This window comes from Spermophilus citellus, assembly GCF_964194105.1.
Source record: "Spermophilus citellus genome assembly, chromosome: 17".
Taxonomy (NCBI): domain Eukaryota; kingdom Metazoa; phylum Chordata; class Mammalia; order Rodentia; family Sciuridae; genus Spermophilus; species Spermophilus citellus.
The window spans coordinates 78073928-78101837 of NC_138199.1; the positions used below are offsets into that span (position 1 = coordinate 78073928).

Consider the following 27910-nt stretch of genomic DNA (forward strand, 5'->3'; position numbering starts at 1 on the left):
GGGGCTGGGGCTGGGGCTCAGAGGCAGAGCACTTTCTTAGAAGGTGTGAGGCACTGGGTTCCATCCTCAGCACCACATAAAAATAAAGACATGCTGTATAGAGCGAGGAGGAGGAGGAGGAGGAGGAGGAGGAGGAGGAGGAGGAGGAGGAAGGGGAGGAGAAGAAGCAGAGGTAGAAGAAGTTGAATCTTGGAGTTAAGAACTTAATACTATATGGGCTTTTAGAACCACATAAATATTTCATGTAACAAAAAAAAACATGAAACTTAAAATCTGTATAGATTTTAAATGAAATAGAAACAAGCAAATCCAACATTATTAAAATTAAATAATGCAAACTGTAAAACAACTTTGGAAAAAATATTTTGATTATATCTTCTATATTTTGGCTATACATTTCATAAAAATGAAAACTGTACACAAATGTTATATTCTATAGTAAGTAGCTTTGGTTTTCACAGGAATATGGATTAGCAATTCTGAAACTACTTTCTGTATATCCCAGGACTGAATAAATCAGTAAGTATATTAAGAAAATAGGAACCAAACTGTGAGAGGTAAGGAGAAGCAGAATGAGTCCTGTGGTAACAAACCAGCATCAGTGTGAACTCAGTTCTCAGTACACACAGAGACCCATGCACATACCAAATGGAGCCAGGGATCCCTACAGAAATCATGCACTCAGCTACATCAAGGACACAGGATGAGCCTGAGACAGCCTGTGGTGCCAGAAATTTCAGGAAGCGCTCCAAGATTTGAGGACATGCTCTATGGACACAGAAACCACAGAAGGGGTTTCTAAAGCCTCAATCTAGAATAAATGCCAGCAATAGATTATAATCCATGAAACAAAAACAAAATAAAAACATCCATCCTAACATCAAAAATAATGAAATAAACAGAAAAAAATACAAAAGGGGAGTTTCTTTCTTATAGAATTTCAACTAATAAATGCAGAATCAAGAAATTAAAAAATTAACTGTCGGACTGAAGTTGTTGGCTCAGTGGTAGGGCGCTTGCCTAGCACATGTGAGGTACTGGGTTCCATTCTCAGCATCACATAAAAAAATAAACATATTGTGTCCATGTAGGACTTAAATTTTTTTAAATTAGTTTTCAAATGCCACATTAATAATTATTTCAGGTCTGAGGCTGCCAGAAGTAGAAGAGCAAACACATTTCTACACTCTGGCGGCTCCTGACTCTCCCCAGCTCCAGGAGGGCAGTGTGTGCAGGTACTCCATCTCTGCCATCTTGGATCAGGGACCCTGTAGCTGCAGTGAAAAAAATCCCAAGGGAAAACTCTGGAATAACAGTGGCTCTTCAGAGTGACCAGGAAACCTAGCGTTTCCTGCAGAGTTTAACAGAAATTTCTTGGATGTGAAGTGTACCTCAGGGTAAGAAAGAAGACTCTAGGGTCATCCCTGTGTGGATGCCACTGACCTCCCACCTCCCCAGGACCAGTCCCAGCCTGCCACTGAGGTCCTCCGGAGGACATGCTGAGGTCCCTCCCCCTGTAGTCCTCAGGGAGGACCCTCCAGTGCCTACATGAACCCTGTGGGTGGGGGATGGCAAGTCCAGGTGCCCTAACACCGGTAGCCGCGATCAACATCTCCTCACTCTGATCCAGATCCTACATAAAGACGCGTGGCCACTGGCTCGGAATTCTGTCGGAGGGAAGCGGAGCGGTGTGACTCTGTGAATCCCGAGGCGCTGCTTTCCCTGCCCGAAGTAGCAGAAGGCACAGTGTAAAGGACGCCAGTCACCCCAGGAACACTCGCAGGTGCTGAAGTCAGGAACCGCCAGCTCGCAGCGTCCCCACAGGAGGCACTGACAACAGAAAGTCCCTGCCCACCAGGAACCGGGCAGCCCCGGCACCACAGGCTGTCCGCTGGGCACCCCCGGAGGCGGGGAACCTACCAGCCCGGCGGGCACCTAGTGCCCCTGCAGGGAGGAACCCGCCACCCCTGCGGGGACGCACCACCCTGTGGGGAGTCTCTCGCCCAAGCGCGGCCCGAGCTCCACCAGGGAAAGCCCGGCGGCCCCGCGCCGCTCTCCTGCCGCTCGGCCGCAACTTACGCCGGGCTCGCCCGCCCTCGCCGCGCTTCGTGCAGGCCGCCGCACTCCGCCGCACCCCGGGACCCGCGCTCCAGATCTCCCGCTCGGCGTCTTCCGGGCGGGCTGCGTCGCCATAGCGACCCGAGTCCGTCGGCCGCGGTCCGGGTGCGCTGGAGGCGGCGCTCGGGTCCCGCCGGCCGGAAACGGGAGCCGCGGCGCCGGGTTCCGGTCTTCATTCGCTCGGCCCTCCGCGAGGGCGCCGAGGGGAGCGGAGCCTCGGGGGCGACAGTGGACGCGACCCTCAGGTGGGGGGATCAGTGCGCCAGGGCTCGCACCGTAGTCCCCGGCTTCCTCACCCAGCGGGGGGCGTCTGAGGACCGCCAGAGCCGCCTCTCCCGCCAGGGGTCGAGGGTCCGAAGTGTTGATTTTAGCCTGCTTGGGTGGCTTGGGCTGAGGGGACGCGGAGCTCGGGGCGGCCGGGGCTGCCGGTGACACCGGAGGGCGGTGGGGAGCCTCGGGCTGCACACGGGGACTGCACATAGTGGGGTAGGGAGCCTTGGGCTCCCGTGGAGGGCCAGGGCGGACAGCACCGGACAGGGCTGTCGGGAGCCAGGACTGCCCATGGGGGGTGTGGCAGGCTGCACGTGGGGACCCGCGGAAAGAGGGCGGGTTAAGGCCCTGTTCTCCTCCTGCCTGGGGGAGGAGCCACACGAAGCCCTCCCCGAAGGGCTGCCTGGACAGATGCCCCAGGTATTGGGAGAATGTCCCCCAGGTTCTTGGTGCCTGTGGGCTGGGTTGGAGAACTGGGGATGGAGTAGGCGTTGGGTTAGTGGGAAGAGCCCAGACCCAGAGCTCGTGGCAGGCTCCTGCCCATCACATGTAGATCCTGTCATCCCAGGTTTCGCCTTCCCCAATCATTCAAATCCTCCAAAGGTGTATCTGTTCTCCTTATCCTTCTACAGATGGGTACACTGAGTCCTGGCCCTGAGACAGAGCCAGCTCTTTTGCATCGGGCAACATGGGTGTCATCCCTACATGGCACCTGCATCCCGTAGCCCTCCTCCCACCCTCCATTAGGTGCTTTCCCTCCTTGCTGTCCCCATTCTCTGGGCTCATACATGGGGCCCTAGCTGGGACCCCTCTCTGGCTCCTCTGCTCTAACCCTTATCCTTCTGCCCTTACCCTCTGCTTCTCCCTGTGTCTGTCTCTGGCTGGATTAGAGCTTGTTCTGTTGGGAGGCAGGGCCCTGCAGGGGTTGTGCGGCCCAGGGGTCAGCTCCAGGACTAGATGCATCCACAAAGATGCCCACACCCCCTGCCTCTGCCCGATCTAGCCCTGCTCCTGGGTGCTTCCGTTGGGGGTGGCAGGTTGAGTTGGAGCCTCCATGTCCATGAAAGTTGAGGGGAGCCTGCCTGAGCTGGGTGCCTGAGGAGGTGCTGCACCACCCAGGAGGTGGTGTGTGTGTCTCGGTTTCCTCACCTATAAAGTGGGCATCTACCAGAAACCATGTGCCATGGACCACATAGTGTCCCCCAAAAGTTATATGTTGAAGGGGATGGAGTTGTGGCTCAGTGGCAGAGCACTTGCCTAGCATGTGTGAGGCACTGGGTTTGATCCTCAGCACCACATGAAAATAAAATTTATTTAAGTAAAATTTTTTTAATTATTTTTTTAAAGAGAGAGTGAGAGAGGAGAGAGAGAGAGAAAATTTTTTAATATTTATTTTTTAGTTCTCGGCGGACACAACATCCCTGCTGGTATGTGGTGCTGAGGATCGAACCCGGGTCGCACGCATGCCAGGCGAGCTCGCTACCGCTTGAGCCACATCCCCAGCCCCGAGAATGTGACAATTTTAGTTGTTAAAATTTTACTTAAATAGGGGCTGGGGATGTGGCTCAGGCGGTAGCGCGCTCGCCTGGCATGCGTGCGGCCCGGGTTCGATCCTCAGCACCACATACCAACAAAGATGTTGTGTCCGCCGAGATCTAAAAAATAAATATTAAAAATCCTCTTCTCTCTCTCTCTCCTCTCTCACTCTGTCTTTAAAAAAAAAAAAAAAAAACACTCAGGGTCATTCCAGGGGAATGGGGCCGCATGAAATAACCACACAAGAGACAGAGATACCTTTTTCTTTGGGGGTCCTCTGACCTTAAGGGTCTGCAGAAAGAGAGAGAGAGCACGTGCTGACCCCTTTTATTGAGGAGAAGCCACTCAAATGAGGCAGGGGGTCAGGTTTCAGGGAGGCTGAGTCTAGCTTCCTGATGTCTGCTGTCAGCAGACTGACTGACACCTGGGTAGGCCACACCCAAAGGCAGAGCAAGAGAAGGGGACACACAAAGGGGGTTTCCATGGAACATTCTATCCCAAACAGGGCAAGGGGTTAATATCCCAAAGGAACAGGTGAGCACAGCTCGACCCACAGGGCTGCAGGAAGGCAATCCTATGCATTAAGACACTTTTTGTGACATTTTGCGACTTCCAAGATTGGGGCAGACATCTAAGGCCACTTTGATGTGGCCAGATCACTTGGAAGTGACCCACAGAGCCTCAACTGATCAGGGAAGGAAAATGCTGGTCACTCAGTGTGAGGGCCTCCCACATAAATTTTTTTAAGAAAGTTACATGTTGAAGCCATAACCCCAGTGGGACTGTATCAGGAGGTGGGGTCACAGGGAGAGACCCTGATCCAGGAGGATAGGACAGGCCTCCTGACAAGAAGAGGAAGAGGCCACAGGAAGGACACATGAGGCACAGGGAGAAGGTGCCATCTGCAAGCCGAGCAGAGAAGCCTCCAGACAAAGCAGCACTCACTGCCTGCCCCTGCTCTCAGGGGCCCAGCTCCAGGACTGGGAAGTGTCTGTCACAGGCAGCATGTGGCTATGGCAGCCTGAGCTGAGACATTGCATCATAGGCAGCCATGCTTGGAACTGTAGGGTGGACAATTTCAGCATCATTGTTCTTCCAGGGGCAGGAGTAGGGAGCCGTGGGGCCCACAGCCTGAGTTCTAATCCCAGAGCAACTCAGCCAGGACAGCTTGGGCTAAGGCCAGGCCTCCCTCGGCCATCCTCCCCACCTAGGCAACCCCTGCACCCAAGTTCCTTCCAATACCAGCTTGAGGGTGTGTGGCACTCACCTGCCCACACCCTGTAGCCTCCAGGGACACCAAGCCTCTGCCCGTCAGCACCTCTTCAAGGCAGAGACTGTTCTTCACTTATTTATTTATTTATTCATTTATTGGTACCTAGGATTAAACCCAGGGGTGCTTAACCACTGAGCCACATCCCCAGGCCCCTTTTTATATTTTATTTAGAGACAGGGTCTTGCTGAGTTACTTAGCACCTTGATAAATTGCTGGGGCTGGCTTTGAATTTGTGACCCTCCTGCCTCAGCCTCCCAAGCCACTGGGATTATAGGCATGTACCACCACACCTGGCTGAGGCTGTTCTTTGTCCTTTGTCCTTGACACCTCGGCCTGAAGAGGTCCTTCTTCAGCCCTCACACACCCACACCTCCCTCCCCAGCTGGGCTCTCCCCGAACACACCTCTTGGTGCTACTGGCCCGGATCTGGTTGACAAAGACTGCATTTATCTCATCTGGAGCCCAGCACCATCAGGAGGATCAAAGAAGAAAGGGACAGGACATGTATTGGGGTCCTGTGACTGCCATAACAAGGCCCCTGAACCTTTTTTTTTTTTTTGGTACCGGGAATTGAATTAGCACTTGACCACTGAGCCACATCCCTAGCCCTATTTTGAATTTTTTTTAGAGACAGGGTCTCACTGAGTTTGCTTTGTGCCTTGCCATTGCTGAGGCTGGCTTTGAACTACAACCCTCCTGTCTCAGCCTCCTGAGCTGCTGGGATTACAGGTGTGCACCATTGGGCCTGGCCCCCTGAACCATTTTTAATGGGTATTTATTTTTGCAGAGTTCAGAATGCCAGCAGGCCGGGCTCCCTCCAAGGGGTCCAGGAGAGGGTCCTCTGTCTCTTCTAGCTCCTGGGTCGTGGCTATCCTTGTGTCCTCAGCTGCAGCCACCTCACTCTAACCTCTGCCGTGGCTACTACGTGGCCTCCGTGGTCCTCTTCACACTCTGCTCTGCTCAGGACACCAGTGACGCTGGACCACCCTACACCATTATGATCCTGTTTCCAAGTAAGGTCACATTTGAGGATGTGTGCCTGACTTGTGACTGCTTTCCCGGAGGTGACACTGGGACTACAGGCCACAGAGGCAAAAGCAGAGTGGCTCAGACTGAGGGACGCTGCCTGGCCCAGTGAGTGGTGCAGCTGGGACCTGCCCCTCCCCACACTCCTGTGCACAGCTCGTGGGGCAGGTCCTAGTCAGGGCTGGCTGTCTTGCTCCTGGCAGTGTCCCTGGCTCCAGGGCCCTGTCCAGCCCAGCACAGAGGCAGGACACACGAAAGGCAGGCCTTAGTTGCAGGGTGGCATAAACAAGGGAGAGCAAGAGGCAGGCCAAACACCAGGCATGGGCCAGGGCTCTCAGATCCCCAAATACAAGCTGCTTACTGGCCACTGCAGCCCAGTCTGGCAGATGGACGCTTATCAGAGAATGCCCCTGGGGTGCAGCTGCACCAGGGGGTTGCTCAAGGAGGCCTGATCCTAACTGACCGCGAGGACTCAGCACCTTCCTCTGATGTCCGCTGTAGGCTGACCTCACCCCCAGGCCCCCCCAGGTTGTCAGCTTCAGGCTCCAGGCCTCACCAAGGTCCAAAAGCACAGTGATCTGCTCAGAAGGTCGGGTGGGGGCCTGCCTGGACACCGACCCACAAGGGTTTGGGAGAGGCCTGAGACAGGCACGCAGGGCAACTGCTCCATCAGCTGGCCTCCCAGGCCCTGGGGGCAGGAGTGAGCTGAGAGAGAAAAGGGGATGTGGGGTCAGGCTGACCCCTGTTCCCTGGGGCCAGTCCAGAAGGACCCAGGAGTGGGCACAGACACTTGGGCAAATTCCCTGCTGAGTCCCAGGGCAAGGGGAACTTCGTGGAAGAGCCATAATCTCATTCTGGTACATACTGTCACCTGCACTTTACAGACGGGGACAAAGATGTAGATCAGGTGAGGGGCCAGGGGAAGATGTCTGCCACATATCCCCCACAGGTGCCAGTCTCCAGATGACCAGCCAAATGGTATCTTGCCTCCTAAGAGCCAGGGCTGCCCAGGAACAGGGCCCTCAGCCTGGGTCTATGGGCCTGGAGGCTGGGGGCCTAAGGAAGAGGCTCTGGAAAGGACAAGGAAGACTGGTCTTAGGCAGAGCGAACTGGGTAGCCCAATGCAGCATGAGAAATAGCCCAGTAGGAGCCTTGGGCAGTGGGCTACTTCCCAGAGGTCAGGAACTGGAAGCAGAGCCAGGTGCCCAGTGCATACGGGCAGGATGGCAGTGTTCTCTGAGAAGCTGGCCATCTTGTTTTAGAAAGAGAATGACCATGGTGGTGGCATCCACCTTCCTCTGCTGTCCTGTCCAGTACACAGAGAGCAGCCTGAGCAGTAGATGACTTGTGAGGAGGGGCATCTTGAGGGGCCTGTGGCCTTCTCACACTGCAGTCATATCCCTGGAGACCGTGAAGCCCACCCTCTTCAGGAATAAATGAGGAAACAGGTCGGGGAGCTGAGGGGCTCAGCGAGGCCCTTGCAGAACCAGGACTGGACTTTGCCCCCCCAGCTGCAGACGTCAGCCCATCAGCTGGTGTTGCTGTCAGAGGCCCCCAGCCCCTGGCCCACCACCATGCCCGTGTGCCCCAGCGGTCCCCCGAGTTCTCATGCTGAGTCACAGGGAGCGCGCTGTGGTTCCAGGCCACCGGAAGGTTGAGCAAGGCCCAGCCCTTCCCTCCAGCTGAGGATGGCGCTCAGCCCATCCCTGGGCCTCACAGCCTCACAGCCAGGGCCTGGCCACTGTCCTTGCACCCTTGATTCTGGCCTGGCTAGGGCCATGGCCCTTCAAGAGAGGCTTCCCTGGCAGGAGCAGGACGGTTGTGACCTCTGTCCCCTGGCTTTGGGGCACTCTGGGCTGAGGTTCTAGGGGGCTCTGATACAAGGTGACAGCTCCAGGTACACTGGGGAGTGAACCACGCTGAGCCCCGGTCACCGGAGGAGGAGAAATCAAGGAAGACAGTGTGTCAGCTTCTGGGGTCAAAGGTCACAAGGTGCACAGAGCTCTGAGGTCTGGTGAGAGCTCACGGGTCGGGCTAGATCAGGTGGACGCCCACCCGAGGACACTGAACAATGTTCCAGGCTGAGGAAGAAGGGACAGAGGCCGAGCAGGTTGGACATGAACAAGACCAGTGATGACCACTAGAGAGGGGCTGGAGGCTCTGTCCGGCCTCTGAGTGGAAAAGGGGCTGTGGGGGCCAGGGGAGAAATGAGAGCCAGCAGAACTAGGGGACAGGGCATTTCCTGCAGGTTGGGCACTCGCCTGCCTCGTCTGGTGCGGCACACCAGGGCAGCAGTGACCTCTGTGCCTGGGGGCCTGGCTGGGACCCAGGGAGCCACAGGACCAGCCACCAGCTTGACAGGGGGATTGAAGGACAGAGGGGACCCAGAAGGCTGGTCGAGGTGGGGACGGCCTCGCTTGGGCCCAGCAGGACCGAGGGGAGCCCCAGACACTGAGAGCTGCAGGGAAGAGTGTCTGGAGGACTGTGAGTGGAGGGGCCACCCCCAGGAAGTGTGGACCAGGCCCCCAGCAGGGCTCAGGAGAGCTGGGGATGCTCAGAGCTGCACAGGGAGAACAGGAGGGGCTGTGGGGACCAGCCCGCCCAGGAGTGCTCTGGGGCAGAGGCTGGTGCTGTGGTAGGCCAGGACCAGAGGCCTAGCCTGGAGTGTGGGGCGGGGACACGCCGACAAGGAGCCTCTGAGCTGGTGGGACTGAGGAAGGCCTTGGGCAGTGTTGGGCCCAGAACGTAGGGGCTGGCAGGCTTCGTCCCCTGGCCCCAGAGCCAGGCCCCCTCAGCCCCGCCTGGGCTGCCAGGTGACTTCCTGTGCCATCTCAGGCCAGGACTGGGACAAGCAGAGCATCACCTGCCGCTCTCTGCAGAGGACTGTCATCATCCACACTCTGCAGGAGACCAGGCAGCAGCAGAGGGGACAAGACATGGTGGCAGGGGGCCAGGGGCCAGCTGAGGCTGGAAAAGCTGTGGCAGGGAAGTGCCCTCTCACTGTCCAGCCATGATGTCTCCACCAGACTCACGCCCTCCCCAGGGTGACCTGAGGCCCAGATGGGTTCTAAGGAAGGGCAGGGGAAGCCTGATCATCCCCACCACCGTCCCCAGCTCAGGGCAGGACAGGTGGAGTGCAGCAGCTCATGAGGCCAGAGGGGCTGCCCGCCACAGCAAGAGGGGGCTGGGGGAGCCCAGGCTCAGGACAACTCCCGTCCAGCCTCCCCTCACTGGACCACCTGCCCAACCCAGTGCAGGGACAGAGGTGTCTCTCTCTGGCCAGGCCCAGCTACCCCAGGCCGGGCTCCACTGCTGCTGGGGCTTGGACGCCCCTACCCTTGCAGGGGAGCCAGGGAGGCTGCCTCCTGTTGTGGGCCTCCCCGCCCACTGATGAGGCTGGAGCTCAGCTGCCTCCACCAGGAGCACAGGCGGAAGACCCTGCCCCAGGGGAGACCCCTCCTGGCAGCACCTGCTACAGCTTAGCCATGGGAGGCGGTCAGGCCCCCCACATGGCGATGATCAAAGTAACAATTCAGGACCACCGGATGACCACCCGCAAAGGGGCCGAGTCTAAGCCTGTCTCTAACTACTGTAAACATGGACTGGCAGGGCTCAACACACCAGCCTCAGAGTTAAAACATGAACCTTTTAGAAGAGATGTAAGAGTAGAGTTTTATCCTAGCAGTGGAGAGGGAGAGAGAGAGAGAGAGAGAGAGAGAAGAAAGGAAGAAAGAAAACATAAGGATCAATTTTTTTCATGGCAATGGACTTTATACATGATACTCAAAACATAAGAAATGAAAGAAATAAAGGTGAAATTCTGTGAATCAAGAGTGAAGACAGCCCTCAGAATCGGAGAAAATGTTTGCAGATCACATATTTAATAAATTTAATATCTGGAATGTTTAAAGAACTCTAAAAACCTGGTCTAGCACCTGTGAGGGCTTGGGTCCCATCCTCAGGACTGCGGGGAAGAGACATTTCTCCAGAGAAGACTACAGGTGGCAACAGGCCCACGGAGAGGGGCTGGCACCACAACCACGAGACCCACCTCACACCCACACGAGTGGCTTTAATCAAGAAAAAAAAAAAATACCAAAACCCCACAGAAAGTGACAGTAAGGAGGGTTGGCAAGGACATGGAGAAACTGGAACCTCACACACTGCTGTGGGGCTGCTGCGGAACGTGGTGCGGCAGCTCCTCAGGAAGCCAGACTCACAAACTCCCCAGCCATGCCACTCCTAGGTACAAACCTACGGGAAATGAAAACCTATGTCCACACACGTACTCAAACATGGACATCCACGGCTGCACTGTTCACCACAGCCAAAGGTTGAAATGCCCAAGTGTCCCTGTCCATGGGCAGGGGACTGAATCAACAAAACACAGCATCTGTGCACCATGGAACGTCGTCATTCTGCCTTAAAAAGGAGAGAAGTGTTGAGAATCCTGAGAGGACACGGTGCTGTGAGAGAGGCCCATGGGTGTGATTCCGTCTGCATGAAGGCCAGTGCAGGGGCCGCTGAGTCCTCAGGGACAGAAGGCACAGCCATGCTCACCAGGTGGCGGGCCTCGGAACGATTAGGTAACAGGTGCCGGGTGTTGTCATGGGGTCAGGGGAAGGTTCTGAAACGGGAGCGGGCAGTTGCGCAATGCTGAGTGCCCTAAATGTCACGGGCTGTCTGCTTCATGATCATGGCATGTTTTGTAGACTTCACCTTGATCTGTTTTGTTCATATATTTTGAGATGGGGTCTTGCTGTGTTGCCCAGCTGACCTCAAACTCCTGGGCTCGAGTGACCCTCCTGCCTCAGCCTCGGGAGCAGCTGGGACAGCAGCGGTGCGCCACTGCACCTGGCCACCTTGATTCTGAAGAGGAGTGACCACAAGTGATACGTCTGTCCTGCTGGGAAAGTGGGACACTGAGGAAAGGGGCCCACTCAGGTGCCCTGGCCTCCATGTCCCCTCTTGTTCCGGAAAACAGAAGTGAGACCCTGCTCTGCCCCGGAGTCTGCCCTGCAGTCGACCTGGGCGACTCCTAGGGTCCCCACCACCAGAAATGTGACTACCAGGGGAAGGAGCAGCCCGTCCCCTTCGCCTGTGCCCCGAGGCCATGCTGGCCGTGAGTGCCCCCAGATCCTGCCTGCCCTCCCTCCCTCCCCAGGCCAGGCTGGCTTCCCACCTTCCGAGGGGGCTAGACCTGGGGCTGGCGCCACAGTGCCGGTGCGAGGGGCACCCTTGAGGGGCTGGTGTGGAAGGGCGTTCACTTCAGGGTGCCAGAGCCACAGGGGGTCGGCCCACATGGTGAGGGTGCCTTCCCCAGCAGACAGGCCGGGAGCGGGGTGTCCAGCCCCAGCTGAGACTTGGGCTGAGGCAGCCTGTGACCCTAACTGCCCTGCTCTGCCACTCCAGTCTCTGACCCTGGGACAGGGTGAGATGATAACTGCTGGCCACTGAGTTCTGGGGTGATTTCTTATGAGGGACAGGAAACGAACACGAGTCCCTGAAGATCTCGCCACCAGGCCCCACTGCCTGCTGGGTGGGGCAGCCCAGGCTGGCTGCCACCCAGCCCCTCTCCCAGAGCCCAGGTTTCACTGCGAGACTGGGATGGGGCAGCAAGAGTCGTCCACACTGCCGTTCCATGGGGTCTCTGCTGCAGAAGAGGCAGGACAGATCCGTGCCTCAGATCCTCCCAAGCTTCCCTGCCCCTGCGCGCTCAGTGCTCAGCCCCCCTGGTCACCCTCATCACAGAAGGTCCCAGAACCATGGAGCAGGCTTCCAGCTTCCTCGGAGGCCTGGACCTGAGAGCTCAAGCCTCCTGCCACCACCCCCCAAGTGTCCAGGAAGAAGGCACACGCAATCGCATGCAGGCCTCAAGAAGAGCTGAGGGTCCCAGGAGCCCGTTGGACTCCCTGTCACTCACCTCTGTGGCTACAGGGTCACACCCATCCAGGCCGTCGGGGAGGCATGACCCAGTGAGACTCAGGGAGTCCTGCTTTCACTGAGGCCCAGTCTCCTCATCAGTAACGGGGGGGGGGGGAGGGCCCCTCCATGGAGTGCCAAGTCCCAGGTGTGGCCAGGTGGTGGACACCAACATGCCCAGTTCTCCCAGCGCAGTGATCCTCAGAGGAGGCCCGTTCTCAGTCTGTGTCCCTAAGAAGTCCCTGGGGGCTGGGCCCTTGGGTCCCCACCTTGCTTGTGCCCACTCATGGCCTTCCAAGCACAGCGCAGCAGAGGGCACATGGCAGGCTCAGAAGATGGCAGGGAGGCCAGCAGGATTCAGCCCCCACCTGACCCTGAGGGTGGAGCCACAGTGCAGGGTGGACAGGGTGTGGGGAGGGGCTAGTGGACTTCAACTCTGGCCCAGGAGTCCACACCTGGGTGTGACCGGTGTGGGGACAAAGATGGGATGCGAACAGGTGAGAAGAAAGTGGGGTTTCCTCAGTGGACTGCAGGAAAGGCCATGGAGAGAGGCTTCAGGGCTACTGGAGGGAGGACCCACCTCACAGGTGAGGGTTAGAGGCCAAGCCCCAGGCCTAGGTGGGCCACAGCACCCGGGACAGGATACCCACACTCTCCTGCTGTGGCTCCCCTCCCCAGCCTCCTGGGTTCCCTGCTCCAGAGCTCCTCCTGCCCACTTCTGCCTCCCAATGACAGGTGAGGGAGAGGTCACTGCTGCCACCGAGAACAGGACCTGGACATCCTATGTCAGTGTCTGCCACCCAACCAGGCACAGCACAGCCCACACTATGCACCCAACCCTCACCCACCCACACCACAGGCCACACCTGCAGAAGGCTGCAGCACAGGTGTGTCCAGCCGGGATGGGCCCAGCTCCGGCTTCTCCCGCAGTCTCCTCTGCCCACTGCCTGGGCTGCAGCTCAGTGGGAGGGCCAGGCAGCTGTTGGGTCTGGGTTTATTTTCCTGGGAGTATGGAGAGGGTTTGAGGGAAAGGCCTTGGAGAAGGTGCATGAGGGGGAGGCAGGGCTGGGCTCAGACCTGGGCCACAGCGTGACCCTCTCCAGGCTGTGCTGGCGATGGCTGCTTCTCACCACCCCGGCAGAGGCCTGGAGTCTGTGCAGAGGTGTGGCCCCGGGCGGTGGGTGGGTGGGGAGGGACAGGCTGTAGCGGTTGTGTCACCAGATCCTCGGGACTCGGAGCCCTCAGGCAGCAGCAGCAGGAGCCAGGCAGTTGGGGACCCCAGGAAGGGAGTTGGCTCAGTGGAACATCCGTCCCTAGACTCAGCTTGCTTCACCTGACCTGGTCTGTCTCAGCCCCAGTCCCACCTACGGGGCACAGCTGGTTCAGGGTGGTACAGCCAGGCGTGGAGGGCAGGTGAGTAGGCTGGGACCTGGAGGGTGGGGGACCCCCAGGACTCAGGGTGGGGTCTGCATGGCTCTCCAAGCCTAGAAGGTTCCCTGGCACCTGACAGGAGTGAAGCAGGTCCTTCCACCCTCCTGAGGTGGCTGCTGGCGTCACTGTTGGGAAACTCTCCCCAGGTTGCAAGATCCTTTCTGGAGACGCAGTCAGAGCCTGGCCCAGCCTGCTGCAGGTGACACTGGCTCAGGGATGGTCCACACACACTGTTTCCAGGAAAGGCAGGGCCACCCTCCAGGCTGCCCCCACCCCCCGGCTCAGCCACTGAGGCTCCTCAGAGCACATTCAGGACCTGTCAGGACCTGTGGCTGTGACCTGGAACAGGAGGGCAGGGCTGGTGGACTGTGGTGGCAGTGCTGGGAAGCTGCCCCTTCACCAGGATGGTTCTCCCTCTTCAAATAGAGGGAAGCCTGGGCTGGGGTTTAGCTTGGGGCCACGGTGTGGGAACTGACCACTGGAGCCGTGCCTACAGTGGGTGCTCCCAACACCACCCAGAGCTGGGCAGCAGACCTCTCCATTCTCCCTGGTGGCTCCAGCCACACCCACCGGATGTGCCCGTGGCTCTAGGCCCTGGGATGGGAACTGAGGCCTGCCGGCATCACTGCCTCTAATGAACACAGGGAAGGCAGGGGAGGGCTTGACATCTCCCCTGGGTACCTGATCCTAGACCCCAGGTGCCCTCCGGGGCTGTGTGTCAGGTGCAGCCTGGCCATCCAAGATCCAAGTCCAGGTACAGGCCTAGAGGCCTTACCAGGTGCTGGGCACCCAGTGGGACCTTTCTGAAGTCTGAGTATTTAAAAGGCACTGGAGACTGATAGGCAGTTAGTGAGGTTCTAAACAACTTAGTGAGATTCTGTCTCAAAACAGAAAATACAAAGAACTGTGGATGTAGCTTAGTGGTAAGTGCCCAGCAACAAAAAAGTAAAAGAAAAAAAGAGCAATAGACCTTACTGTGCTGGACATCTCAAGATGTTAGGGCACCAGACAGTGGGCTCTGAGGCCAAGGCCAATGCCATGCTGCCCCCCCCCCTTTACTGGGCCAAGAGCCCTCTGGAAGAGGGTCCACCACCCACTCTCTCCCGGACCCCCATCCTGGTGTTGGGATCTTTCTGCTAAAGTCAAGTCACCCACCTCAGGCTCCTTAGCCCCAGAAGACCTGGAGTGCTCCCATGGTCCCCAAGGATGGCAGAGGACAAATGGTGTTCCAGGCCCAGGCTGAGAAAGGCCAGTTCCCTGGCACCTCCTCAAACCTTAGCACCACTCGGCTACTTTCATGGTGCCAATAAGAAAACTGGGCCTAGACACACCCACGGAGGACAAATGTGGACTCCCTCAAGCTGGAAAGAGCCCCTTGGCCTTCCAATCCTACTCCTTCCGGGGCAGGGGCTGGGGGCAGAAGCAGCTCCGTGGTTCTGGGCAGGGAGACAGGGGCGGAGGGTCAGGGCTGGGTTTGGGACTTTATCTGGTGTCGCAGAGGGCAGAGCTACTGAGGAAAGGGAAGTTGAGAGGGGCTGAAGGCCTTGCCCAAGATTGCCCAAGCTGTAACCGCCTGCACCAGCACCGGCACGACCCGGCCCGGCACCGGGAGCAGGCGGCGGTTCGGACGAGGCGGGAATACGGATGCGCGCAGGTCCGACGCGGCCTCAGGGAGCCGGGCGTGGGGCGGAGGGCTGGACCAGGCGGTGGGACGGTGGGACCGGGCGGGGTCCGCCGAGCCCTGCTGCGCGCGGTGGTGGGTGTGCGCTCCTGTCTGCCAGAGGGCGCGCCCCGGGAGTGCAGGACGAGAGGGCCCAGTCCTGGAGGTCGCAGGGACGCGGCCATGCTCCTGTCAGAGTTGGAGCAGAAGGAAACCGTGGTCTTGGGAGAGGAAATGAAGTGGCCGCGTCGCAGCCGGCGGGAACTCCTGGCCCAGCGCCAGAGGGAGGCTGCCGGGCGGCCCGGGTAGCGGCGCCGAGGAGGCGGACCGGCCGGCCAGAAGCGCGTCCGGGCAGGGGTCCGCTCGGGGAGCACGGACAGGGCGGGCCGCGGCCGGGTGTCCGTGGGCCCGGCGGGGCTGGCAGGCCTCGGGACGCGCCGTCGGGGAGCAGCGGCAGGGCCGCCCCCTCCGGCGGCGGCGCGCGGGGTCCGGGCGGGGCGGCAGGGGCGGCGCCAGGCAGCGGTGACGTGCGCAGGGGACGTGCCGCGCGAGCGACGAGAGCACTTAAAGTCGCCCCCGGCGCGGCGCCTGGCAGCCGAGTCGGGCAGCGGCGGGCGCGGCGGCCGAGCGGCGGCAGGTAGGCGCGGCCGGGATGCTGGGCGCGCGGGCGGAGGCCGGACTCTCCGAGTCGCTGGTGGGCTGAGCTGGCGCCGCGCGTCGTCCTCCTCGGGGCCGCGGCTTCCCGCCCCCTCGCCCCTTCCCCTCGCGGTCTACCGGGCTCTGGGGGCGTCTCGGCTTAGACGAGCCTTCCCGCCCCTTTTACCCCCCCAAGGGCTCCAGGCAGCCAGCTGTGTGCCTTCCAACCCCAGGCGCCCAGCTTTGCCTCCCAGCCCGCCTGGGCACCCATCCGTCGGGCGGCCCTCGGTGACTGGGCTCTGGCCAGGAGGAGATAGCGCCTGGCAGCAGAGCTGGTCCCGAGTATAAATAGCTCGGTGTGCGGGCCACCCGGGGCCAGGGCCGCGGGCTATATTTGGTGGGGCCACCTCCCTGAACGGTACACGTGCACGCCAGGCCTGGACCCTGGGGAGGGAAGCCCTGGGATCTTCCTTTTCCCGCCCCTCCTTGTCCTCTTACTATGTCCCTAAATTCACCATTACACACCCACGCTCCCTCCGCGGCCAAAAGCCAGCAGGCTGGATACAGGTGGGACAAGAAGTGGACTAGCCTCCCAGCCTCACCCTCCCAGCTCCCCAGCCTGAGGAAAAACTAGGAGGAGTTTTAGTTTTCTTATCTGAAAAGTGGGTTGATGACTAGCTGGATGCTGGGCCATCAAGAGCAGGCACCTAGTGGAAGGAAAGCCCTTAGCTCTGGGCTGAGTGTGTGGGTCTGGGTTTGTGTACTGGTGTGTGTGTGGCACCTGGAGTCTGGGTTAGTGACAAAGGGGCAGCTGGGGGCCATATATCCCAGAGGCACCGGGCTGCCTGTCTAGGCCACCCAAACTGACAGAATCACTCTGCTGACCAGAGTCAGGACCACTTGGTAGGCTGAGGGGACTTGTCCAAAGCTTACAGCAGGCCTGGGTGCTGGTGGGGATGAGGGGGGTGGGAGGAGCTGGGGGGGTGTCCAGAGGTCCTCAGCTTCGTTTTACAGGCCCAAGAGCTGGCTGGTGTCTGGTGGATGGGGAGAGGGATGGGGACAATCCCACAAGTGCCTGGGCTCTCGGGTGGGCAGGTGTGTGTGTCTTAAGTCCGTGATGGGGGCAGGTTTGCTCCCAACAGAACACTAGAGGCACTGCACTTTCCTGCCCAGGGCTCTGGTGTGGTCAGAGCCTCCTGTGGCCATTGGGAGGCCTCATCCCAAGACAGACTCCCTGGGTGACCTTGGGTAGTGCCTGCTACCCAGAAGGCATCTGGCCCTCAATGCCCACAGCATGGATACCTATTTTGGAGGGACAGGAGAGGGCTCTGTTGACCCCAAGCAGCCCTCTAAGAGTGTGTATGGAGGGGGCCTGTGGGTGGGACCCCACAGCATGCCGTGTGCCGGGCTTGTGGGCTCCTGGGTTGTCCTGCGGTGACCTGACAGTGTGGGAAGGGAGGGGCCACTGAGGAGCCAAGTGCCAGCTGCACCTAAGGCCCCGGGCGGGGCCTTCTGCATGGTGGTGCTGAGCAATTGGAGGCACCTCTGGATCAGGCCGTGGGCCACCAGGCACTGGGCCCTGGCACAGGGGCGGGGCCTGCGGTCCCAGCCTCAGTCTCCATCCGTGGGAAGGGTCCCACGCTGCAGTCCTACGCACCCAGGTTGCGCGCCCCTGGCCAGAGTTCGAGTCTTGGCCAGGATGCGAAACTCTGGAGTTTAGGAATCGGCGGCCCCCAGCCGGGCGCACCCGTCCTGCCTCTGCGGAGCACAGAAGAAGCCGCCCTAGCCCTAGGGGGCGCACCGCAGGGGGACGCGCGGCCCCTGCGGTGTGCGGGGCGGGGCGGTGGACGCTCAGCGCTGTACTGCTGCTGGGCAGACCCCAGTGGCACCCGCGCTGGCTAGTACGGTAGCGGAGGAAGGGCGCCTACTCCAGGCAATACGGCGGCGGCTCCTCCCTTGGCGCGGTCACGTCCCCCACGTCCCGCGGCCGGCCGCACGGGCGGAGCATCCTCCCCTTCCCCCTCCCGGCCCAGCTCCGGTGGGACACGCCCAGAGTGGCCGACCCCCACCCGCCAGCCGGGCGGCAGGAGCCAGCAGGCCCGTCCATCGGAGGAGGGGCCTCGGCTTCCCGCGCCCAGCCCTAGTGCCCTCGCCTCGTCTCACCTCTTCCCACCTGTCTCCCTCCACGCCTGATCCTGGGTGGGCGGGCACCTCCGGAGCCCTGGCCTTCAGGCGGAAGGCTGCAGGGGAGTGGAGGAATGGGTCCAGATGGCCAGGCGGAGGGGCAGCCCATGCAGGGTCCCACAGGCTTTGGTGTTGGGGGAGGGCAGCTCTGCGCTCACCCCAACCTCCACAGCAGCCTCAGCCACTGACCGCAGCCTTGCTGAGAAGCTAGACCAGATCACCAGGGCTGTCCACTGTGTGGCAGCCAAGGGTAGAAGCCTCCCTGTAGGAGGTGGGACTTGAGGGCGCCATCCCCGGGGCCACACTTCTGGGGGTCTGTACTCAGCCAGTTGCTAGCCTTGGGTGGCAGTATCCAGCCTGGCAAATGAGGTCAGTGTTTCCACCCCACTGGCCCCGAGAAGAGGATGTGAGCGGACAAGTGGGAGCCTGCAGGGGTAGGAGGCAGGCAGCGGAACCAGGGTGGAGGGCCCAGGCCAGCGCCCCCCCCACACACACACACCAGCCTTCTGACCTCTCCCTGGAAGCAGCCCCTGCCCCTGTGTGTATCTGCACTGGTGGGGACAGGGCTGAGGGTGCTGGCTTCCTCTCGCAGGGAGGGGCACACTGCTGGTTACCTGATTATTTATTTATTTTTAGTTTTTGGTGGACACAACATCTTTATTTTTATGTGGTGCTGAGGATCGACCCCAGCGCCCCGCGCACGCCAGGCGAGTGCTACCGCTGGAGCCACATCCCCAGCCCTGGTTACCAGTTTTCACAACAGTGTCAATGAAGGAAGGAAGAATGGGAACCCGGAAGCAGGCCCTCCCTCCCTGTCCCTGATTCAGCACCTCCAACCCTCAAAGGCCAGGTCCTAGCACAAAGGGACTGCTTCCTTGGTTCTCAGGGGTCTGGAATTTGATTGAAGGAATATAATTGTCCCTGTGCCTGCCACCTGCCTGGGCCACAAAGGCAGGGTCGTTGCAGGGACCTGGCCTGCACTCCTGGGGCTGACAGTCCAGCCTAAGGATTCAGGCTGCTGAAGGGTGAGGTTTCTGGGGAGGCCAAGAAAGAGCAGGCTGGGGCACAGGGTTGTATGGGAGGCGTGCAGTACAGGCAGAGGGGAGAGTACAGGGGCCCCACAGCCCTGACTTGGGAGGGTACCCTGGAGTCTCCCCGAGGGCCAAGATTCTCCATGTACCCCTCCCATGAACTGTCCCCTGTCAGCTCCTGGCGGTCTGGGGTATGGGGCCTTGGAAGGACCTCCAGGGATCAGCCCTGGGGAGTACCTGGAGCTCCTGCTAACCCAGATGCACCCAGGGAGATCAGCTTTCTGTAACCCAGAGGCCAGTTTATTTCTGGGCTGGTTCACATGCTTCCCTGGGAGGGTAAATGTCACCAAAAGGCCAGGCTGCTGGGCGTGCCCATGGATATGCTGTGGGAGAGGGACCATGGTGGGTGCTGCTTCCTCCTCTGGGTGGAGACAGATGGATAATTAGCCTGCACACACCTCAGCCTACCTATGCTCAGGGTCCCTGGGGGGTGGAGCCACAGACTTGCTCTTCCTGAGCAGCCAGGTGTAAGAGGTCCCAGACCCTCACTCCACCTACCCTGCCCCAAGCCTGGCTGGCAGACAGCCAGCTTAAAGTCAACCTCTGGTCTGAAAAACCACAACCTTGCTGAAGCCTCACTCTGCAGCGTCTCTGGGTGACAGGCTGGAGTAGGCACTGGTGAGCCATTTCAGGGTGCCTGAGCTGGGTGGCAATGGACCACAGTGCTGGGCCTTGGTTGGGAGCTTCTGCCCCAGGCACCACAATCTCCGTGGCACAGAGGATCTTCCACGTGTGACCCTCACGTGGTAGCAACCAACCTTGAAGGGCCTAGTACATGCTGTGCTCTCCTGGCCTGAGTCCTGGCACCAGCCCCCCTCTGCCTGCCTTCCCAAGCCACAGCCCAGGGGTGCTCTTTTCCAGCAGGTGGCAGATGTCTCTGCTTCCCAGCAGTCCCTGCTGCCTCCTGAGGACCCTGGATGCCTCCAAGAGGGCCCAGCCCCGGTGGGCAGTGGACAAGCAAGGGGGACTTCAAAAGGCCGGGGTGCCTGTGATTCCCCTAGCAGGACTGGGCAGGGCTGGTACAGCCCCACCTGCCTCACTCTGTTTCTGGGGAGGACCCTGGGCATGTGGGGTCGGGCTGCTGCTGTGGCCATTACTGAGCACTCCCCTCCTGGACTTTGCAAGGCCCTCAATTCATTCATTTAATTTTTGCAGTACTCATGTGTGCTAGGCCAGGACTCTGCACTATGTCCCAGCCTGCCTGACTCGTTTCAGAAAGTGCTATAAGCATCCAAGGCCACACTCCAAGCAAGTGGGGGCTGGCAGGGACAATCGCCCCTCCCACATTGGCTCCTTCGCAGTGAGTGGTCCCTAGGGTGACTGGTCAGCTCCCTGCTGTGTGGGCTCTTAGGTCTTTTATCTAGGCACTAAGATGGCGCAGTGATCCTGCCCTCAGTGCCCCTTGCAGTGTGTCCTCACTGTGCATGATGTTCCTCCTTTGGCCCCACTCCCGGCTGGGGGTCTCAGCTGGGCATAGCATCACAGAACTGGTGTGGCCCCTACAGGGGGCAGGGGGGGGACGGGGAACCCAGCTGAGTGCAGTCTCTAGCATGCCTGAAGGTATCCCCTGGGGCCCGATTTTCGGGAAGACGTGGGGAAGGGGGTGGGGTGCGGCCCAAGCCTATCCACCCCCCAGGTACCTGCCGCAGGGCTGGTCACACCACGGACAATGGCTAACCTGACACACCAGGGCTGCATTTTCTTCCCCAGAGAGCTGGCTGGCTGCACACCTCTGGTGGGAGACGCTGCGCAGGCTACACTGAAGGCCTCGGGTTCCAGACACTCAGGGACACAGACCCTGTCACAGCTCTCTCCCTGGTGAGGTGGGGGATGTGGGATTGGCAACTTCCGATGGGATGGGATGGGAAGGTGGAAATCTGGTCCCAACATTCCGACTTACTCTGTCTTAGAGGAGCTAAGCTCCTGGAATTTACAAGGGAAGTCAGCCCTGGGCCTGTGTGGGGCTTAGGACAATCTGCTCCTTCCTTGGCAGCCTGGGGGTGGCCAATGGAAGCCTCCTCCTGACCTTCCTGGGTATAGCGTAAGGTGCCCTCATCTGACCTATCAGGTCGGGACCTTTGGCCTCTCCCCAACCCCAATCTGGCTTGTTCCCATACGAAGGCCTCTGCCCTGTACAGCCAGGAAGCTGAATAGGGGTGGGGTGAACAGGGGCAGGGAGCCTGACTCTTCTGGGGGCAGGAGAGCAAGGGTAAGCCTGGCCATCTTATCTAGACAGTGGGGCAGAGGTTGGCAGCACCCTTACACGCCCTCCAGGGGAGGGCTTGACATGGCCCGAGGAGGGGGAGGGATGTTACATGCCAGCTCCTGCAGGCTGAATGCAGCGGGCCACAGGGGCAGGACACACACCAGCCAGGCTGTCCACCCAGCGGGGTCTGCACTTTCCAGGAGGCAAAAGTCCTGGCTGAGCCCAAATCAGCCCTTGCCCTTCAGAAAGCCAGCCGCAGGAGCAGGAGGCTGGGGAGGGGTGGGTGCAGCAGGGCAGGCTGCTCGCGGAGCCCCTGCAGCCATGAGTGCAGTGCTAGCCCTTGCCTGCCTCTGAGACTCTGGGCTCATTCACCCAACTCAGCTCTGCTTCCTCTCTCCCCAGGTGCGGCAGAACCAGCCCTCCTGGCCATGGGAGGAGCTGTGGTGGACGAGGGTCCCACGGGTGTCAAGGCCCCTGATGGGGGCTGGGGCTGGGCCGTGCTCTTCGGCTGCTTTGTCATCACGGGTTTCTCCTACGCCTTCCCCAAGGCAGTGAGCGTCTTCTTCAAGGAGCTCATGCGGGAGTTCGGGATTGGTTACAGCGACACAGCCTGGATCTCCTCCATCCTGCTGGCCATGCTCTACGGCACAGGTGAGGCCGTCGGCTCAGGGGCCACCTGTGGCAACGCCTGGGACAGGCTGGCCAAGTCCTGGTGGCCACAGGAGCCCAATGGGTGGGGCTTGTCCCAGGGTTGAGCCCAAACCATTGTAGATCCACAGTGGCCTAAAGGGAGCCCTTGAGATGGGGACCTGCTAGAAAGCAGTCTGTCTCCACCCCGTCCCAACATGTGGGTTGTTCAGACAGTCCCAGAGGGCGAGGTGGCGGGGAGCCCTCCTCTGCACCATGGCTAGTCCTTGATGACCTGCCCAGGCCCACCAGAGCATCATGGGAATACGCCCCATGGGTGGCTGGGCTCTGCCCTTGGGGAACCTGGTCTGCAGGGCTCCTGGCACCCCTGCTGAGTTGAGGGTGGCACTGGGAGGAGAGGCCCTGGGCACTGGACAGGCACAGCCTAGCTGGAGGCCGGGGCAGCCCCTCCTCAGCAGCCGCCTCCCCGCAGGTCCCCTCTGCAGCGTGTGTGTGAACCGCTTTGGCTGCAGGCCTGTCATGCTCGTGGGTGGCCTCTTCGCGTCCCTGGGCATGGTGGCTGCCTCCTTCTGTAGGAGCATCATCCAAGTCTACCTCACCACAGGGGTCATAACTGGTGAGCAGGGCCTGGCCGGGAGCCTCTGGGGGTGGGATCTGGGGGAGCAGGGAGCACAGACCCCCCCCCCCCAGGCAAGCAGCAGGGGTTCCTATCAGACCACACACCACAGGGCCAGCGTGGAGGGCGGGGGCAGGGACGCAGGTCTGGGGCCGGGGAGGGTCTCACCCTGCGCCTGCCCCTGCAGGCTTGGGCCTGGCTCTCAACTTCCAACCCTCCCTCATCATGCTCAACCGCTACTTCAACAAGCGGCGCCCCATGGCCAATGGGCTGGCGGCCGCGGGCAGCCCCGTGTTCCTGTGTGCGCTGTCGCCGCTGGGGCAGCTGCTGCAGGACCGGTACGGCTGGCGGGGTGGCTTCCTCATCCTGGGCGGCCTGCTGCTCAACTGCTGCGTGTGTGCTGCGCTCATGAGGCCCCTGGTGGCACCCCAGCCGGGCGGGGCACAAGGCCCCCAGCGGCCTGCCCGGCGCCTGCTGGACCTGAGCGTCTTCCGGGACCGGGGCTTCGTCATCTACGCCGCAGCCGCCTCCATCATGGTGCTGGGGCTCTTCGTACCACCCGTGTTTGTGGTGAGCTACGCCAAGGACCTGGGTGTGCCCGACACGCAGGCTGCCTTCCTGCTCACCATCCTGGGCTTCATCGACATCTTCGCCAGGCCCACAGCTGGATTCATCACCGGGCTCAAGAAGGTGCGGCCCTACTCGGTCTACCTCTTCAGCTTCGCCATGTTCTTCAATGGCTTCACCGACCTGACGGGCTCCACCGCCAGCGACTACGGCGGCCTGGTGGTCTTCTGCATATTCTTCGGCATCTCCTACGGCATGGTGGGGGCCCTGCAGTTCGAGGTGCTCATGGCCATTGTGGGCACCCATAAGTTCTCCAGTGCCATTGGCCTTGTGCTGCTGCTGGAGGCTGTGGCTGTGCTGGTCGGACCCCCGTCGGGCGGTGAGTACTGCTGAGGGCAAAGGCTGGCAGGCCCTGGGCTTCCTAGGGGCTCACTGAGGGCCCTGGTCAGGCAGGAACACCCACAGGCCTGGCAGCTGCTTTCAGGCCGTCTGCACACAGAGGGACGGCTGGCTGGGGGCCAATCCAGTGCTTGAAACTCTGGGCCTCTGCTGAGGAAACTCCCAGTGGGATCTGGAAAGTCCAACTGGAGGGCAGCATGGCCAGGTCCTGGCTCAAGGAGAGGTCACTTGGCAGGCCCTAGCCCCTTTAGCCCCTGGCTGTTCCTTTTCCCCAGAAGGATCCTGGGGTGGGGTGTGGTGGGGTGGGGTCGGAGGCCACACAAGTGGCCCTCCCTGTCTTGGGGTTGCTTGGTCACAGGGCACAGGGCCAGGCTGAGTCCAGCAGTGCCCCTCCCGAGTGGGCAGCAGGGCCACACCTGGGTACTCTGCAATGCCACTTCTGCTTTTAGGGCCTGTCTCTACTCTCTTGAGGCAGGAGGGGACGTGGGGACGGCAGGAAGACCTCAGAGGGCCTCGGGGGAGGGAGAGGGGGCACTTCTGCAAGTCAGACACCACAGGGGCTTCTGTAGGAGCCTGGCCCTGGGGTGTGGCCGTGCCCTTGGGGCAGCTGGTGACCCAAGTCCCCCTGCAGGCAAGCTGCTGGACGCGACCCATGTCTACAAGTACGTGTTCATCCTGGCGGGGATCGAGGTGCTCACCTCCTCCCTCGTGCTGCTGCTGGGCAACTTCTTCTGCATCAGGAAGAGGCCCGAGGCGTCACAGCCTGAGGAGGCTACCTCGGAGGCAGAGAGGCTCCACAAGCCCCCCACGGATGTGAGGGTGGACTCCCGGGAGGTGGAACACTTCCTGAAGGCAGAGCCTGAGAAAAACGGGGAGGTGGTCCACACCCCGGAGACCAGCGTGTGAGTGGCCTGGCGGGGCTGGCAGGGTGCAGGGAAGAGCTACAGAGACTGGCAACGCTTGTATTTATTTCACAAACAGGACCAGCTTAGGCAGGGCCACTGGCTCAGCGCTGGATGCTGGTCATCGGGTCATCACCTGACCTGTGTTTTGCGGGGAAGGTGGCGGGGTGGGAACGTGTCATTCCACAGCGGATCTGCGGTGAAGCCAAGCCCATGGTTACAAGCCGCCTGCTCACCCCAAGCAGCCCATGCCCCCCACGTGGTCAAGGACCTAGAAGCCCAGGCTTTGAGACAACATGACTTTAATAGGAGGGCGGGCTGGCGAGTGGACACCTCCCCGAGGCCTTCCCTGGTGCCTGTCTGACGCCCCCCGCCCTGCCCTCACCTCCTACGGTGCCCACCCCCTCTGTCTAGGGTACAAAGAGCTCATTCCACCAGTGAAGGTGCGAAATAAACCTGCGTGTGGCAGGAGTCTGGGGGGCATGGTCCTCGGAGCTACGTGTGGTGTGTGCTGGTGTACCCTCAGCTCGCTTGGGTTTGGAAATGACCTGGTTGTTCTTACAAACTGCTCTGGTCCTCGTCAGTTTTCCTACTGCTGTCTGCTCTGGAACATTCCCTGAGCAGCAACTGTGTTCACAGGGCACAGAGGGTGGAGAGAAGGGGGCAGGCAGGGAGGGGGCTGCAAGCTAGAGGGGTCCCCAGCTGGGTGCCTGGACCCGCAGGACCCAGTGTGGTGCGAGGGCTGAGTGGAGGTGCAGTGGGAGCTCCGTTTCCTGCGTGTGGCCTCAAAACACAACTTTCCTGCCTTCCATTTATTTGTCCCCTGGTTGGCTGGTAGATTTGCTCTATGTGGCCAGCGCCTGCTGATCTCTGCTCCCCATCCTCCTCCATCCAGCCCGTGTTCAGCGCTCGGGCTTGCCCTGGGCACCTCACACCCACCTGCCCTTGTGGCCAGCAGCGGCCTGCGTGGCTGGGAGCCCGGTCAGAGGCAGCTGAAGCCCCTCAGTAGGTGGTGCGTCGTGGGCGCTGGGGACGGCAGCGGGCACCCTGACGGGCCGCGTGCAGCCGAAGAGACGCCATGTCCCTGCTCCTCTGCAACGAAAAGGAGGCGAGAGCTCACGTCTCGGGCCCAGTCTCTCCTCTGTCCCGACCTCGCTTCGTTGGGCCCGGGCCCTGGCCCTGTCCACTTCTGTGAGGAAGCCAAGGGCAGTTTCATCTGCTGGCAGCCCTGATATAGTCCCATGGTTCTGGGGTGCCCTTGCCTTCTCTGGTCTTCCTGTACCCTAAATCAGGGGCTTGGCTGGTGGGCAGTGCTAGCAGCTGCAGGGGTGATGGGCTAGCCCAGATGGCCCAGGGCCATACATGTCCTCAGGTTATCAACCTTGCCACATGCAGTGGGAACAGTGGGAACCCCAGGCCTCAGGACAGGATGAGTCCAGGTCATGGCCACAGGCAATCTCCAGGAACCAGAGGGCGGCACAAAACATGGGGAGCAGGTTCTAGGAAAGTGTAGAGCCTCGGTGGCATGTAGCTAATGCTCCCCTCTCTCAGGCACCCCCACTCAGGGCCCCTGGGGGCCCCCAAGACCTGCTTTCTTCCCTCCTGGACCTGGCTGCCCCTGAAACTATGGCAAGAGCTGATCCGCCACCAATGGTTACTCTCTCCTGGTTCCCGAGTCTCCCACCTACAGCGGGCCCTCTTCCCCTGGGTGACTGCAGCAGGGCGCAGTGCCCCTGCTCCAGGGCTGTCAGGCCTTTCCCTCCCGTCCCACACTTACACCCAGAGCACGTGGCCAGGGATAAGAGAGCTAGGAAATGGTGATTCCTGAAAGTTAGGCTTTGGGGACCCGAGTGATTCTGAGATGGTCAGGATGTTGGGATGCTCCCTGGGAAGACGACTACAGCTCAGCTGGGAAGGACCCACTGCGGGTTTGCCCTTTCCTGGGGGAGGCAGTGTGGCCCTGAAGCCCTCCAGACCTATGAGCCAGTGGTTCTAGATGGTCTCCAAGCACAGGGAAAAGGACACTTCACATCCTTAAGCTGTGGCTGCTAGACAGGTGATACTGACCAGTGGGCAAGGTATGTGGCAGAGGGTCAAAAGAGTCAAGGAAGACCCCAAATACCCTGGAGGAAGCTGGGGCACACCAGAACCTGGGCTATGACCAGGGCTGCCCCACAGGGAGGATCTGGGCAGCAAAGGAGCTCACATGCAGCACCCTGTGAAGGCCAACCCTGAGCAGCACATGCATCAGGCCCATGCCAAGTGCGCCCACGCAGGCCTGTAGAGAGCACAGACATCCCTTGGTCCCCACACCGGCACTGGGGTCCAACAACCTGGGCTGCTGCCTGATCACGTGCTGGGGGTGCAACTCTGATCCCTGCCCTCATGCTCTCCTGGGCCTCTACCAAGAACTCCCAGGTCCAGGCATGCGTGGGACCCAGAGAGGGCCTTGGTGGCTGGGGGACACCATGTCCTGAAACCCTGAGAGGCCCACTGTGGGGCTCAACACTGCAGCCTGGCCTCAGGGATGCAGGATCACAACCAGCTCCTCACCTCCAGCACTGGCACCCTTAAAGGTTCATGGCACCCAAATGTGGATGGCTGCAGAGGCAGTGGGTGAACCACCACCCCATGCCTTCTGGTTCTGCTTGGGGAAGGTGCCAGCCTGGGCAGAGCTGACAAAAGTGTCTTGCCCCACAGCCAGGGAGGGGAGGGACAGGGAGATCCCTGCCAGCACCTCTCCGGGAACCCTTGTGAGGCAGGAATGACCAACTTGGGATGTCTGGGGAACAGGCAGGCTGCAGGGGGCTGGGAAAAGGCAATTCAGGCCCTGGGCCAGGCGTCCTGGTTACGGGCGTCTAGCTGGGTGAGATGGCGGGAAGGCACTGCAGGAGTCTGGCAGGACTGCCGGGGAGCTCCCCTCTGGCACATGCGCACATGCCTGCACAGGGCTTGTCTGTTCCTGGCTCCAGCAACCTCCAAGTGGGTGGACTAGGAAGTCCTGTCCACACCCGACTGCTGAAAATGCACCCTGACCCAGGGGGGCCTGGCTGCTGCCTGCAGAAAGGCAGACCAGGAGGTTACGAGAGGCCTGGGCGGAGCTCCAGCAGCAGCGGCCTGATGCCCACCCTGAGAAGGTATGTTGTGGTGAAGTGTACGCCCTCTCCCTGCACCTATGGGAATTTGAGTAGCAGTCACCATAGGGAAAATGCTGTCCACTGTGGGGTTCACCAGTCATCTTGCTAGCTTGCTCACTGTCTACTTTCCAGAAAGCCTGAGGTGCTGGTGTGCTTCTGGCCAACATAGCCCCTGGGGCATGGAGGTCAGGGGACTATCTCCGAAAGGGCACTAGGCTGGAGAGGGGCCCTTGGAATCACTGCATGCACCCCCGGCTCCAGCTCACACCCACCACAGTCCACTCTGGG

At 60.3% G+C, this 27910-nt stretch overlaps 3 protein-coding genes across 7 annotated transcripts in view; 1 reads left to right on the forward strand and 2 right to left on the reverse strand.

The window, feature by feature from the left end:
- The window catches only part of CCDC57 (coiled-coil domain containing 57), a 96341-nt gene extending 94145 nt beyond the window's left edge, over positions 1 to 2196 (reverse strand). For all 3 annotated transcript variants that reach the window (XM_081270690.1, XM_081270691.1, XM_081270692.1), the window contains exon 1: positions 2080 to 2196. The gene's annotated coding sequence lies outside the window, so the exon portion shown is untranslated. The remainder of the gene's footprint in view (positions 1 to 2079) is intronic.
- Positions 2197 to 15418: 13222 nt separating this feature from the next.
- On the forward strand, positions 15419 to 24979 carry SLC16A3 (solute carrier family 16 member 3). Of its 3 annotated transcripts, none has more exons than XM_081270725.1 (6): positions 15419 to 15873; positions 20858 to 20965; positions 21756 to 22004; positions 22474 to 22617; positions 22805 to 23563; positions 24215 to 24979. In XM_081270725.1, exons 3-6 carry the CDS (start codon positions 21782 to 21784, stop codon positions 24487 to 24489), a joined length of 1401 nt encoding a protein of 466 aa, XP_081126851.1. In that variant the 5' UTR covers positions 15419 to 15873; positions 20858 to 20965; positions 21756 to 21781; the 3' UTR covers positions 24490 to 24979. The 3 variants fall into 3 exon arrangements, with proteins under 3 accessions (XP_081126851.1, XP_081126853.1, XP_081126852.1); XM_081270727.1 differs by lacking the exon at positions 15419 to 15873 and adding an exon at positions 19628 to 19765; XM_081270726.1 differs by lacking the exon at positions 15419 to 15873 and adding an exon at positions 19796 to 20447.
- Positions 24540 to 27910, reverse strand: part of CSNK1D (casein kinase 1 delta) — a 29726-nt gene continuing 26355 nt past the window's right edge. Inside the window, exon 9 of the mRNA XM_081270729.1 lies at positions 24540 to 25577. Coding sequence (XP_081126855.1) covers positions 25488 to 25577 — 90 coding nt within the window. The 3' untranslated portion in view covers positions 24540 to 25487. The remainder of the gene's footprint in view (positions 25578 to 27910) is intronic.

What these genes read in the sequence shown, in the direction of transcription:
- SLC16A3 (XM_081270725.1), top strand. Translation starts at nt 21,782, where the DNA reads ATGGGAGGAGCTGTGGTGGACGAGGGTCCCACGGGTGTCAAGGCCCCT. An exon ending in GGCCATGCTCTACGGCACAG is followed by an intron (nt 22,005 to 22,473) that starts GTGAGGCCGTCG and finishes GCCTCCCCGCAG; the next exon opens with GTCCCCTCTGCAGCGTGTGT. An exon ending in CACCACAGGGGTCATAACTG is followed by an intron (nt 22,618 to 22,804) that starts GTGAGCAGGGCC and finishes CTGCCCCTGCAG; the next exon opens with GCTTGGGCCTGGCTCTCAAC.